The 15,854-nt window shown below is 40.9% G+C and overlaps 1 protein-coding gene across 1 annotated transcript; it reads left to right on the top strand.

Moving 5' to 3' along the window:
- Positions 1–30: 30 nt before the first annotated feature.
- Positions 31–14,583, top strand: ARV1 (ARV1 homolog, fatty acid homeostasis modulator). Its single transcript, XM_055308710.1, has 6 exons — positions 31–298; positions 6,521–6,640; positions 8,517–8,670; positions 10,573–10,797; positions 11,570–11,716; positions 14,081–14,583. Exons 1-5 carry the CDS (start codon positions 95–97, stop codon positions 11,710–11,712), a joined length of 846 nt encoding a protein of 281 aa, XP_055164685.1. The 5' UTR covers positions 31–94; the 3' UTR covers positions 11,713–11,716; positions 14,081–14,583.
- Positions 14,584–15,854: the final 1,271 nt, after the last annotated feature.

Here is a 15,854-nt window from a genome sequence, read left to right on the forward strand (position 1 = left end):
ACAGGCTTTCCGGTCTGATTTCTGACGTTCCCCGCCGCCCCCACGCACCCGCCCCGCCACTGAATCGGAAGTTCTCGGGTGCAGTTGCGTGGAAATGGGCACGGGTGGGCGGAGTGGGCTACGGCCAGGCAAGGGGAGCCCAGAAGGGGTGGCCGCGGGCAAGGGGAATGCGGAAGGGGTCACAGCAGCGCCTACTGCTGCCTCGGCGCCCTGCCAGTACAGGTGCATCGAATGCAACCAGGAGGCCAAGGAGTTGTACCGAGACTATAACCACGGAGTGCTGAAGATAACCATCTGCGTGAGTTGTCAGAGTGGGGTGGCCTTGGGCAGAACATGGCGCTGCGGGATCTGGGGACCGTGGGAGGTGATGGGATCTATATAGCAGCTTTTTAGGACAGTGAAAATCAACGAGTTTCAGGGTCCTCCAATATAGTCCTCAGCTCGATGCTTGGCAGACCTGCCCGGGATCAGTGGAGCTTTTACTTGGCTACCTACAGTGATAACTCACCATCCCACAGCGGTTTGCTGGTGAGACTTAACGCTGCGAACGGATCCTCGAAGATTATGTTGACCTTGGAGTTCACGCCCAGGCTTCTTAGGTCTTAGACATTCTCCCTTTCATAGATAAACATTGTCATCCTTATGGTCCATAACCTGTATCAAAATTTTCCTGAATTTCAGGTTTCATCCTTTGTGGTTATTGAATCCACAGTATGTGTTGTGTGCAGAGCACTAAGCTTGACGTTTGGTGATACGAAACCCAAAAATGATGAAGTAAAAATGTTGCTTTCAATACGTTCGTAGTCTATAGAGAATAATTTAATACTTAAAAGGTCCCAAAATTGGAGGTTCTTCTGGAGGTATTAGCAAAGAACCTGCCGCGTAATAGGCAGTCAATCCGTTTTTGTCCCATTTCTGATCTCCTGATGATTTTCTAATAATGATCTTCGTGAGAAAAACATGGCCTGCAATAATGTTATGAGAGTAGACAAAGCATGAATGTGTACCTATTTAATCTGTTGTCAACTGACATAATCACTGTTCCTCTCTCAAGTGGTTTCCCTCACTTGGCAAAATTTCAACTCTGATTAAATCCCACATACTGTCTGATCTGTCTCCTCACCCTTGCAGCTATACTTCAACTGAGGAAAAAACATCTAAATTCATGACCACTAACCTCATGTAGCCCTTGATGCCATCTGGCCATCAGTTACATTTTACTAATCTGTTCATGTTCCCAATCTGTTGAACCATCCTGACAAACCTCTCAGGTTTCCCATACCCTGCTTTGCTAAAAAACAAGAGAGAGAAAGAGAGAGAACTTCCATAAGTTTTGCAAACACAGAAACCTAGTACTACCACCCGTTATCATACACTCTGTCTTCCTTCCCTCCTGTTAGAGTGGATGAGCTGTCCACAAATCTAAAATATTTTTTTTTCTTTATTTATTTATGATAGTCACACAGGGAGAGAGAGAGGCAGAGACACAGGCAGAGGGAGAAGCAGGCTCCATGCACCGGGAGCCTGACATGGGATTCGATCCCGGGTCTCCAGGATCGCGCCCCGGGCCAAAGGCAGGCACCAAACCGCTGCGCCACCCAGGGATCCCGAGCTGTCCACAAATCTAAAATCAGTGTGCCCTTGTGCAACTAGATCCCACCCATCCTTTTCCATTTACTTAGGGACATCCCTGCAGCAATACTCTTCTGCTCTCCTCTGGATCATTCCCACCAGTATATGTACTAAGTCTTTCTTTAAGTTAAAAAAAACACACACACACACACTCTTCATCTCACTGGCTCCTTTAGCTCCTCCTCATTTCCCTTCCCTTTGACAGCAACGTCCTTTAAGAGATATTTGTATTTGTTTATTTCCTTTCCTACTTTCTCTTGAATCAACTTCAGACACGCTTTCTCCCCACCCACCATTTCACTAGAAACTGTTCTTAAGATCATGATCACTGACGTCTACTTTGCTAAATCCCATAGTCCGTTCTCAGTGAACTGTCAGCAGCATTTGACCTTACCACTTCCCTCTGGAAACACTGTATGCGTTTGCCAGGACACCAGACTCTTCTGGTTTTATCTTACTGGCTATTCTTCTCAATCTCATTTCTGGTCCTGCCTCACCTGCCTCAACCTCTTAGACATGGAGTACCCTAAGTCTCAGTTCTTGGGCCTCTGTCTGTCTACACACTCTCCTTTGAAGAGCTCATTCTGGTTCATGGCTTTAAATTCCATCTAAACGTTGACAGTTCCCAAACTTACACCTCTAGCCTGAACCTCTTCCTTCAACTCCAGACACAAGTATCCAGCTATCTACCTGATCTCTCCAATTGGATTTTTATAGTTACATCTAACTTTCACAGTTAATGGTAACTTTACTATTTTAGTTCCTGTCCAAAATACCTTGGAGTTATACTTGATTCCTCTTCCACATTCCTTGTTTGCTTGACAGATTTTGTCAGCCCTGTCTTCAGATTATGTTCAGAATTCACTGCTTTCCGCCACCTCTACAACCATGATTCATGCTGTCATCATGTCTCACTTGGATTATTATCCTAATTCTTAAACTATGTCACCCCTGCACCTCTTCAGCCTCCTTACACAGTAGCCAAACTGTGGCTTTTAAAATGTAAGTTAGATTATGTCATTTGCTTTCTCAAACCTTCCAGTGATTTTCCATCTCACTCAGAGTTGCCCTGGCTGTAAGGCCTGTGTAGTCTCCTGCTACTTTTCCCTTAACTCTACTGCAATTCCATTGCCTCCTGATAGTTCTTAAACCAGTTTCCTTCCTTAGGACTTTTGCACTGTGTCTAACATGGCTAATTCCTCCCTCACTTCCTTCAATTATTTTTATTTTTAACATCTCAGAGAGGCCTACTCTGACCACCCTATTAATGATTCCCCCTACTTAGTCTGGTGTACCACCGTATCACCTCTCCCTGCTGCATCTTTCCCATAGCACCTGTCATCTTTGAATAGTCTTTACAGTTGGCTTATTTGTTATTTATTACCTGTCTCCCCCCCACTGGAATATAAGCCATACAAGGACAAAGAGTATGTATAATTTATTTATTAATATAGCTGGCTCACCCAAGACATGCCTGACACATAGTAAGTACACAATAAATATTTGCTGGATGAATGAACCATTCTTAGGTTTTTAAATGGTCATATCCTTGGCCAACCTGGTACAAGGGAGAGAACAGTAAAAGATATGGCATCTAAAAATAATGACTTATGGACTAGCCCAATTAAATGATCAATCTTAGAGATGACAACCACATAACTGTGAATAAAGCTGTAACTGTCTCTGCAGTTTAGTTAGTGATCTTTAATGATATAAATGAATCTTTATTTTTTTAAATCATTGGCATTTAACAAAATCCTTCTAATCATCGGAGCTGGCTTCTCTAGAATTCTGTTTGGAATATTGAAGGGTGCAACAGTACATTATTGTACACAGACATTCCCTGATGACATTGAGTGTGTAATATCCTCATTTTTATCATGATAACACATACTAATATGCATAGTGGCATTAGGTAAAATCATTTAGTTGATGCTAGACTCAGAAAATTAAATTGTAAATAAATTAAAAAAAGAAAATTAAATTGTAAAATAATTTTATGAAGGTTCTCCCAAGTGATGAGAGTAAAAAGTAAAAAGTTTATAGACATCAGGCTATATGTTTTGAAAAAATAGCCAAAGTTTCTATATGCTGGTAACTCATACATTGTCTCTTAGCTGGTGTATTTGGAGTCAGCAGTACACTCAGCCTGATCTCCTCCCTGTATTTCTCAGCCGAATCTCCCTTCTCTTTCTCTTTGCTCTTCCTGTTTTTCCATTGCCATTCCTTCCCACTTGCCCCTCTGTGTTTCCCTAATTTTTCTCCATCTAATGGAAGAATGTCCTTTGCTTTTAGCCACTCCTCGTCCAGCCTTAGTTTAGTATAATTATGTGTAAAGATATAGTACTTTTGATATCCTGTACTGCCTAGACTATTTTATATGCTCATATTTGATAAATTCACAATGATAACAAATCAAGACTCCCTTGAGATTCTCCTAAACTTCAAGTCTGTTCATATACTACAGTATTCAGCTTCTACCCTTAGATGCTGGATGCAAAGATGAATAAAACACTGTCCTGCCCTTTAGGATTTTAAAATGTAGGGGGTTCCACTTTCAAGATATATGTTTGCTTATTGTAGAGCTAAAATGAAACAGGTTTGAGAATGAGGGGGGAAAGGGATAGCCCTAGAGATAATGGGGAGGAAGAAGCAGCAAGAACATCCACAAAATATTGGCCAGTTTATATTCTAAAAGAGATATGATTCACTAGAGAACTGAAGAACATAACAGCAGAAAGTAATCTATATCCATGGTGAGATAAAGGTGGTAGAAGTTAGGAGTTTCTGGTGTATACATGGTACCCGGGCTGTAGGGATTTCTTAGAGGACAACTTTCTCTTTCAGGATATTTGTCTAGTAAGTGGAACAATTTTGCCAAAATCAGAAAACATATCTAAATGTTGCCATCTGCCACTAAAATGTTTTACTACATTTGTATATGGTTTCCCTCCTTACATTTAAGGTGAAAGAAGCACTCAAGGAAAAAGTGAATAATAGAAGAAGAACAAGGAAAAATTAGCCTGAAACTGGTAGGGAACCAGCAGACTCTAATGAATTCTCAATGTTTATAAAATACTCAGTATGCTAGGAAAGGGAAGATGGGCGTTGCAGGTAACATAGCACATGAGGCCAGAAGCCACTTCTTCTATTTAGGTTTGTGTCACCCTGTGTTCTGTGTTCATTCCATTATACAGGGTGATATAAGCTGCCGCTACAGTAGCTGGCTTACCTTCCTCTTCTAAATTATAAGGTCCTGAAGGATAGAGACTTATGTCTCAGAGTGAATCTAACACCTTGAAGGTGCCTGGTCCATACAAACGGCTAAGCAAAGAGAGCTGTCTAATGAATGTTGTAGCCACTCCAAACATATTTGTCAGACAAGAGATTGCAAGGGAAAATCTGGCCTGCCGTGTCTCCCGGTGCTGGTTTCTGCCTACTTCCTTCTAAAAATTGCCTAAATCCTGGCATAGACTTGCAGTGTCATGAGATGGGTTTTAGGGACAGAGAAAAGACCCTTGACCAGCCAGCAGCTTCATTTTACAATGAAGCAGCATCTCTAGTGTTGCAGTGTTGTTTGTAGAGAGGAAGTGTTTTTCCACACGGGTAGCACAAGGAGGTGTCCAGAAAACAGCTCTTTATCATGTGTAGGGTTTCTGATTCTGTGGCTTCTGTTTCTGTTTACACCCTGTTTACTCTTCACTCAGCTGAGAAACTGCAAGATTATTAACCTCTTATGCCTCAGCTTCATTAGGTGGATTTAAATTTGAGATAATAGCACATCTCCCTTCATTGGTTCATTTGATGACTCAAAAACATACCCATTTCTTGTAGATGACATGAATGGAGAAACACTTTAAGTTGGAAGTGATTTTTTTCTTTACATTTGGAGTGCAGGGTTAATATTTTTCAGCACACTTCATTTTTTTCCAAGCATTTTGATGTAGTTTTAGGCCATCCCATTATGTTTGCATATCTATCACTTCTATTTCCATTTTATCTTCTCAAAATTTCAAAATGTTTATGTTTGAATTGTAGCCATTAGAATAGTAGCCTTGATGCAACTTTTGTAACCAAAACTGTTTCAAATGTCACATTTCTGATGAGCTTGTTCCTGTACACCTGTGTTTATATGTTCCGATGGTGTTGGGATTTGATAACATTGTAATCACATGTGTCAAAAAAAAAAAAAGACAATTTCATAGGAGTCACTGAGAACCCAAAAGTCTTACTTCGCTAGCCTAGAACCAAGCTGACCAACCCACGTCCTTATGTACAGCTCAGGATCCTCCAGTGTCTTCACTGTCACAGAGAAAGACATTTTCTTTCCATAGTCTGGATGTTATTGAAGGAAAAAAAAAACAAGCTTCTCTAGGTATCTGCCACCCCCAGATTGTTGACATTGTGCTACACTCTTTACCTGCTTTTAGCTCTCAGAAACTCTGGGCATAGGGTTACTTTTCTCAAACCCTTTCTCCAGATCACATTTCAAGAACCACAAAATTGGCCATCCAGCCAACAGGGAACAATTTCTCAATGAAAGTACTTTATTCATTTTTTATTTATTTATTTTATAACAATTCCTACAAATTGAAAGTAGGATTTTCTGGGATACTTTCCTACCTAAAATCAGTCTTTAAATCAAATATCTTTTTAGCTTCTTACATATGAGATTAAGAGATTACTATCTCTAGCCTAGAAGATGATAGTCATTTCTGAAACTAGGGCTTCTATAGGTAAACATTTTGTATCTGAGAAGTTAACTTAAGTAAATGCTGATATGTCCTTATTGCTATACAAGTTCAAAATAGACTCTCTAGTTTGAAATCCTCTAAGATTTCAGAATGTATGAATTTGCTTGTTCTAATATAATCTCACATTATTTCAGAAATCCTGCCAGAAACCTGTAGACAAGTATATCGAGTATGATCCTGTTATCATCTTGATTAATGCTATTTTATGCAAAGCCCAGGCCTACAGGCATATTCTTTTCAATACTAAAATAAACGTAAGTTGTGATAATTTTTTTTATTTTCTAATTTCACTTTTTGATGCTTTTACATTTTTAAAGAATAATTTTGAGCAGAATTAAAGAACGTTATTTTAAAAGAAATTCTAATGAGGATGGGTCTTTTATCCCAACAAGTCTGGAAGTTTCTAGAAATAACAGACATTGATAAACAGGTACACAATGTTTAGTGAGTATTCATGAATATGGTAACTAGAAGGAAACTGACAAACCATAATCTGGATTGCCTTTTAGTAGGCTCCCTTTTGAAAAAGACACCAATTATTTCTAACAATAAACTTAAATATATCAAAGTAGGGAGAGAATTATACTGAGAGGAAATAAGCAAACTTTAAAAGAGAAATATTTTTAAACAGTTTATTGCATTTCATATTCTACTAAGGAAATTCCTTCCCTCCACCCTTAAGTCATATAACCAGGGCAGTTTTTAAATTGCTATAGCATTGATTCCCAAACTTTGGTATACATTAGAATCACCTGGGAGAGAGGGAGGGGGTGGCAGTTAATCCTTCCAAGCTGAGGCCTCACCCAAAATCAGTTAAATCAGAATCTTTGGGGATGGTTTCAGGTATTAGTATTTCTTAAAACTCCCTGGGTAATTCCAGAGTGGAGCCGGGAGAACCAGTGTGCCAACTAGAAGAACCTCTCAGAAGTCCACACTGATACCTATTCCTGGGCTACATTGCATTTGCACACTTTCTTTTCCCCACTTTCTATTGATATAGAAAGTTCAACCCATGGAGTAATTTTTAAATTTTTTTTTTTAAAAAGGTTGTATTTATTTATTTGAGAAAGAAAGTATATGCATGTGTGTGCTGGGGGCGAGGGGTTAGAGAGGGGGGAAGAAGGAGGTAATCTCCAGCATACTGCAAGCCGAGCACATTGAGCGCAGAGCCTGATGCAGGGCTCAGGTCCCAGGACCCTGAAATCATGACCTGAGCCAAAATCAAGAGTCTGACGCCCAACTGACTAAGCTACCCAGGTGCCCCATTAAAGTAATGTGTTTTAAAAAGCCAATTCTTCTCAAAAAAAAAAAAAAAAAGCCAATTATTAGGATTCCTGGGTGGCTCAGACAGTTAAGCATCTGATTCTTGATCTCAGCTCATGTCTCAATCTCCAGATCACAGGTTTGGGCTCCACACTGGGCATGGAGCCTACTTAAAAATAACGAAATAAAAATTCAAATAAATAAATACATAAATAAAAAGCCAACTCTTGTTGCCTGGTACTTTCTATTTTTGCCAAAATTTCAGACTCTTTAGAACTTGCAATGGATTTTCTACCTTTTAATTGCTCTTTGATATATTAATTTATATTCATCAGGCATAGGGCCCTTTTTTAAAAATTTGTGTTCAGACTAATAGTTTCCTGTGAGGTATGATAGAATCTTCAGGTTAATTCTATTCTCATTGCTGCTTCCACCTATCCATGAGTCACATAAATTCTATGCTTGGTTCTGTGTATAGGACAGATGTTGAAAATATAGAGACGAGTGAACTACTATTTGAAGCAGTGATTCTTAACTAGGGGTATACATCAGAATCCTCCTTCCCCACAAAACTGTTTCAAAATTGCATGTCTAGAATTACTTCCAAAGATTCTGAATCAGGATTGGGGCCTAGACATTTGTAGTCTGAAAAATCTCCCCCATGTGATTCTGATGGACATTGCTGATGAAGAACCACTGGTATACAGACAACACAATTATACACTTAATTGGGCAGCTCTGAATTTAAAAAGCTATGAGATGGGAGGTTCTTCAAAACCACAAATACTTAGCTATATCTGTGCCTATTTGGTATTACATATAATTGTTTCTTTACCCAATGCATGGCATTGTCTTTTTGACCACCAGATGCATGGAAAACTCTGCATATTTTGTTTGCTTTGTGAAGCATACCTGAGATGGTGGCAGCTTCAAGATTCAAACCAGAACACTGATCCTAATGACTTCATCAGATATGCCAAGGAATGGGATTTCTATAGAATGTTTGCAATTGCTTCTCTAGGTAGGAAAAAGCTATGCTTTCTATTCTTAGTTAATTAGTAACTACTATTCTGATTAGAGGTAAGGTGGGTAGTCTTAATCATTGGCAAGAAGAGGGGGTTAACACCAGACTTGAGACTAAATGTTCAGTTCTATCACTAACCTACTAGGTGAATGTGTCTAAATTATCTGCTTATTTTTTTGTTACCACACAAGTGTTATGGAAATGACTATATTTAACAGAGTAGAGAGTTAGTGTTTTGAGGTATATATAATATTGTTGATAAAATTCCTCAATTTAATTTCTTGATTGTATAATTTAAAGATTCCCTAGGTCCCATTTTTAAAACAGATTGATAATTGTTAGACATTATGCAATGTATTGTGCTAATTGTGTTGAACTGATGCAATCTGTTTAAGAGGGAACACTTCTTATTTATCTGACTTCATACAGGGAAAGTGGCTACTGCCCCTAAATTCCTCAAGTTCAGGAATTGCTTTTCTTTTTTTTTTTTTTAAGATTTTTATTTATTTATCCATGAGAGACACAGAGAGAGAGGCAGACAGAGGCAGAGGGAGAAGCAGGCTTCATGCAGGGAGCCCAATGTGGGACTCGATCCCAGGACTGAGGTATCACGCCCTGAGCTGAAGGCAGACACTCAACCACTGAGCCACCCAGGTGTTCCAGGAATTGCTTTTCTTCACAATTCCAGTTTGTGACTTAGGTCAGAATTGTACAGATTTATGTGACTATTTCCTTACTTACTGGCTTCCGTGCTTCTCTGCTTCTAAAACTCCTTTTTTTTTTTTTTTTTTTAAGATTTTATTTGTTCATGAGAGACACACAGAGGGGGAGAGAGACAGAGAGAGAGACAGAGAGACAAGTAGGCTCCATGCTGGGAGCCTGATGTGAGACTCGATCCTGGGTCTCCTGACAAGTCCTTGAGTTATTTTGCAGGGAGATGGGATATCTTCCCTGAGGGATATATCAAATGTCATGTAGGTCAGCCATCCAAAATTACTGATTCTAATCAACTATGTTTGGAACCTTTTAGTTTGGCTCTATTTGGTTATACAACATTTTAGGAAAAATACAGTTGTCTCTTCTATAATTTGATATATAAGTTCCAGAAAAAAGCCTCGTTCTGCAGAAACCTGAATAACACAGCTTATGGGGAAAAATAGAATTTGGGACAGACCACTCAAAACATACACAGTCGGATAATCAGAGGACTAACCATCTTAATACACATAATATCACAGCTGAAAGAAATGTTAAATTCCTAGTTAATGGGAACAGAACAGACTGTGCTCTTTTCTGTGAAGCCAGTAGAACTGTGGCTTCTTCTGGTCTGGACTCAGATTGTGAATACTTTCTGGAAGGTTAAGGAATTGCACTCAGAAGGTTTGTTAAAATGAGTAAGGAAGTTTCCAATTTTGTTAACAAGATTCAAAATGTGTAGATAATAGGCATTCAGTAAATAGTGGATGAATGAACAAAGAAAAACACCTTCATGTGTAATTTTTAGGGTGGGTCCCATCTTTCAGACTTAAAAACCTCCTCTTTACTCCTGTTTTAGTCTTTCTGTGGAGATCTCAAACACTGAAGATGTTTAAATAGAACCTTACTTCCTAGAAAGAACTTCAGAGAACTGATGACTACAGTGGTCCATGAAATACTTCATGAGTGAACTGCTGAAATATGTTTCTGCAATCACACCAGCAGGATTTGACACAACAGGCAGGGACTTATTTACTTAAAAAGAAGGTGGGGTAATGGGGGGGGGAGAAAATTTGATCTTGATGAAACAGTTCTCATGAAGACAGCTAATAAGTTGTATTTCAGAATTGTGGTTTATTTGTTTTTAGAGAGATACGGTTTAGATAGCAACATTCATATTTCTGTTCTCCATTTCCTCCTTAGAACAAGCTGCCTTTTTTATTGGCATTTTTACTTTCCTGTGGATAGAACGACCAATGACAGCAAAAAAAAAACCCAACTTCACTTTGCTGCTGAAAGCATTATTATTATCCAGCTATGGAAAGCTCTTGCTCATTCCAGCTGTCATTTGGGAGCATGACTACACGCCCCTGTGCCTCCGACTCATTAAAGTATTTGTCCTTACATCAAATTTTCAGGCAATTAGAGGTATGTTTATCTTTTATTCTTGTCTTTTCAGCTTTCACCCCACATACAAGCCTAAAGTCCTATTTCTCCAACACAGTTTTATAAACCCTGTTAAAACACTGGAATTCTTCATAGAATAATAACAATGCCTGACATTTCTCTAGTGCCTTATACATAACACAGAGTCATATTTGCTCAAAGTAATGACATATTATTTTTTAGTCTTTGGGATGCTTTCATGTGCATTATCTCCATCTTGCAAGGTTGGTAGGGGAGTCATTATTACCTCCACTTTGTGAATGACTTATCCAAATGTACCCGGCCTACCAGTTGTCAAGCCAGGAAGCACAGAACCTGCTCTACAACAAAGGGATGAGCAGCCCTGGGGTCTTCATTTTTCCCATCCATTGTGAGAAGGGTTATTTTAAATGAGCCTCTTAACCTGGTACCTTTTATCCAAATGCTTCTCATCTTATAAGCTATAAAACTGAGAAATCTCTGATTTTTTTTCCTGCTAACCTCTTTACAACCTTAGAATTTATTTTTTATTTTCTCCATGGAAATCTGTGTCTTGATTTCAGGAGAAGCCTAGTGTTTTTGTTATAAGAACACACTTTGTTTCTTTCTGGAGATGAAACCATGGGAGAAGATATCAGCACAGGCTAATACGAACAAATAGAGACTCTCTAAAAACAACTTTATAAGACAGTTCCATTCATGATGCCACAGAATTTACATGCTGATATCACTTAATTAAACTCTCAAGAACTTATTAGCTACCTTTCTTTTCCAGTGACCCTGAATATCAGCCGGAAGCTCTCCTTTCTGGCCATCTTGGGTGGCTTACTGATGGAAAGCACCATGGTCTACCTCTTCCAGAGAATGGAATGGGATATGGGAAGTGATTGTGCCATCTATAAATCTCAAGACTTTTGAAAAGGTAAAAGCCTCTTAATGTTCACACATTCAGACAGGCATCCTTCTCAGAGACAAAGGTCATTGTAAAATAAGATGCCCTTACATGCCACACCCCCCACCCGATTGCCTTTGGGTCACCTGCGTCCTGTGCAAGGACTGTAGTGCACATCTCAGGGTCCTTCCCTTTCATTCTTTGTCACCTCAAGGACATCCACTCTGTGTTGTGTTACTTCTAGGGGCCCTGTTCTCTACCTCCCCAATACCTGCACTCCACACCACTCGTACTGAGACCTCAGACTCTGAACTCTGCCCCCTTGGCATCTGGACCCTCCACCCCCCAGTCGTGGCATTTTGCTGCCTCCCTCCACCATCTCTGCTCTAGGCTGCCTTTTCACCTCCAGTCCCCTGACCTCCTCAACCTCCACTTGCCTCTCATTTAACCATACCTACACAGGTAGGCAGCTGTGGATTCATCACCATTAGTCCCTTAAAACCATCAGCTTCTTGCCCTTTTACCAGACATGCCTTATTAGAGCCATTTGGGTGAATCTCAGCACCTGTTTTCCCCAAGTCCAGAGCTGCGGAGCCTCAACTAGACCTCGGTGTTGCTCCTCTGCCTCCGTGGTCACCTCCAATGAACCTCCCATCACACTGTTCTGGAACTTTCCATGCCCCTTCCTCCCATGTCTGCCTTCACTTTGCTGAGAGTTGAGCCCCTTACAAATTCCTTGAGCTCCCTTCCTCTTTCAATCCAGAAATCCTTTTGTCTTTCCTTCTTCCGTCCCTCCTGTCCTGGACTTGTGCTCATCTTCCTCCCTGTTAGTGTCCTCCTCCCTCTGGTCACAGTCAGACTCCTGGGCCACAGCCTGTGTTGGCTGTAGGCTTCTGGAGCAGACTCAGAGGTGTGCAGGTGGGGAGGAAAGCACAGAAGCAGCAGGGAAACAGCCCAGCTCTGAACCTCCTGTGGCCTCAGGCTCCCCTAATGCTGGGTCATTGCTCTTCCTTTCCAGGTCTTCAGACACTGCACCTTCATTATTCACTCTACTATGTGGCTCCTTCCCCTTTGCAAACGTACACATACAGCTATCTGTTCTAGAACTGTTGGTCCCAGCCTGTTTCACCACCTTCCTTCTTCATAAAACATTCTTTCTCCTGTAGTCTCCTGAATCTGTGTTCCTAAAACTCAAAGGGAAACTGGTTGCCAGCTCTCCATTAGAGTCCTCCTCCCTTAGCTTGGCTCTGGAAGCTAACTCAGAGCCCCTTCTCCTAAAACAGGCTGCCTGGTCTGTCAGGTCATTTAGTTTGACTCGTCCTCAGCCCTCCTCTTCTCTATTGCTGTTCACGCATTTAGTGTGATGGCAGTGCCACAGCATGGACCCTTCTTTCTCCCAGGACGTAGGCCTCCCAGACCAGCATTTCCAGCTCAGCCCAGGCACTGTACCCTTCCACTGCCTTCCAGGCGGTGCTGCCATGACCATGCTGTTACCTCTGAAGTCCAACTTCACCCCCCTCTACCCACCCAAACACAATCCTTTCCTGATGCTTTTCTCTAGAAACATTCCTTATCACTCAGACCTCAGGCAGCTCTTGTCTCCTGCCTAAAGGTTTATAACAGCCTCCGCACAGCTTTCTGCCCAGAGACTGGTGCCACCTAAATCTTCATAAAGCATCACTTCTGGAGTCCCTCCGAATTTTTCATCTGCCTTACTGCCGATACAGGAGTTTCTAGTCTCTAGTCTCTTCCTGAGCAACGTCTTTTAGTTTTCTCTTTGCTTACTTGTGGGCCTCAATATCCCAGTTCTAATTCCCTCTCTGCTGTCATGTTGCTATTCACACCCTCTACTAAGGTCTTCTCCATTTCCAAATATGTCTTATGCTCTCCCCAGGGCCTAGAGTGGCCTGTTCTCCACCTCATCACACACAGCCAGTCCTCTTTGTTTCTTCATGAAAGGAAAACTTTCCAAAACCTCGAGTCTGTGCACTCACTCCCACTGGCCTCCCAGAGCCCAGTCCAACACCACAGCGGACATGTCCAGGCTCTCCTTAGACTGTGTCAGCACCACTTTGCCCCGACTTCCACAGGTGCTTCTAGTTGTCGAGTCGTAATTTCTGGCCAGGAGAACAAAATCATCTGTCACAACCATTTGAAAACCATTCTGCTCCTTTATGTTACCTCGTGTTTTATATTGTCCATGTCTTATATTCACATCCTATGTGTTTATCCCTGACTCCCCCAGCCTGGTAAACAGATTGGTTCTGGAAGAGACTGGAAGTTATATGTGAGGAAATACGTATTTCCCATAGCACAGGACCTGCCCAAATACGGATTTGTTGAATGATTTTCAGCAGAATGTGCCACTCTAAATACTTCTTTTATTATCTACAGTTGGATTCTTTATTATTTGTGGCATGATCAACTGCGTCCGAAGAAGAGAAGACATAAAGTACAAAGCAAGCTCCTCATTTGTGTTGAGCAAAATGAGGCAAAGATTTGGATACACTTCCTGAAAAAGAAAGCGATGGTTATGGCATTGGAAACCCCCAACACTATGACACCCCACCCCCCCATATAAGAGACCACCAAACCACATATATATGCACACAGACACAGGCAGAAACAGACACAGGGACACTGCCTTAGGGAGTGAGGTGCCCCCCGCCCCCACCCGCAAGTGTAGACTCCGGCAAGTAGACCCCTTCAGGTAAGCATTTGAACTGAGGGAAGAGCATGAATGCAAGACTCGTACATAAGACCTTGTTTCATTCTTTTGACATGCTTATATCTTTTTAATTTAAATGTTAAGTTATTGGCTATAAATATATTTAAAACAGTATTTTATGTTCTTACAACAGAAACATTTTTCTCTTAATAAAGTCAGAATAAACTAAGCTTTTGTAAATTTTTTATAAATTTCAATATTTTCCCCTGTGACTGAGTTACTCTTTAGAAATGGCTGATCCAAAAATAAATAACTAAAACCAGTGAATTGTCTACTTTATAGGGGTAAACTCTATCTCGATAAAGCCAATACTGGATAAATTGATACGTAGCACCTTTTCTTTCTCCCCATTTCATTCACTTATTCATGCAGCAGGAATTACTGAGCCCGTAGTATGTGTGTCAGCATGGACGCAGTGGTGAATGGCCTTCTTAAAGTTTATGGAGCAGTGGAGCACTTGGGTGGCTCAGTTGGTGGGGCGTCCAACTCTTGATTTCAGCTCAGATCATGATCTCAGGAGATCCAGCCCCACTTTGGACTCCATCCATGCTGGGTGTGGAGCCCACTTGAGATTCTCTCTCTCTCCCTTTGCTCCTCTTTCCCACACTCGCTTGCTCTCTCCTCTCTATCCCTCTCTCCTCTGTCTCCTTCTCCCCCACCTAAAATAAATAAGTAAATCTTTAAAAAAAAGTTTACAGAGCAACAATAGATTTACAAACATGAGAGGGTAATGGCAGTGTAGGGTGATAAGTGCTGTTAAGGGGTAACATTGGAATCAAGGGAGATGCAGAGTAGGAACACTTGTTCCGGTCTTAGAAGTCCAGAAGGTCCTCAGAAAGGAAGAGGAAAGGAAAGGAACTTTCCAGTGTTCCTGGAGGGAGAAAACCACACACCCATGCCAAGTCGTAGAGGGCAGAGGGTGTAACACATGTGCAGGGAACTGAGTATCCTGTACACCTGGATGGAGTTTGGGTACTGGGAGTTTTAAAAATGATAATCAGGAAGCCATGTAAGGTTGGATAATGAAGGGCCTCAGGAATTGTTAACATCACAAGGATCATGAAGCCAACACAATGTCAGGATCCAAAATAAAAAACAAAACCAATTGGAATGACATAGCAGAATACCCACAAGATGGAGCCAGTAAATGGAAAGAGGGAGCAAAACATGGTTTAAAGGCATACAACCAAAAAGAATTAGTTAAAAAATAAGTGTTAGAAAAAATGACAATATGATGTGCTGATCACAGCTTCTCTAATCTTTGGCCAGCAACTCAGATAAGTGAAGATAAATAGCACCGGTTTTGTAATTTATTTGTATTTGTTTATTTTTTAAGTAGTCTCCACATTCAGCGTGGAGCCCAGTGCAGGGCTTGAATTCACAACCCTGAGTTCATGACCTGAGCTGACATCAAGAGTCAAATGCTCAACCAAGCCACCT

The sequence above is a fragment of the Nyctereutes procyonoides genome, unplaced genomic scaffold (genome assembly GCF_905146905.1).
Source record: "Nyctereutes procyonoides isolate TBG_1078 unplaced genomic scaffold, NYPRO_anot_genome, whole genome shotgun sequence".
In the NCBI taxonomy this organism is placed as follows: Eukaryota; Metazoa; Chordata; class Mammalia; order Carnivora; family Canidae; genus Nyctereutes; species Nyctereutes procyonoides.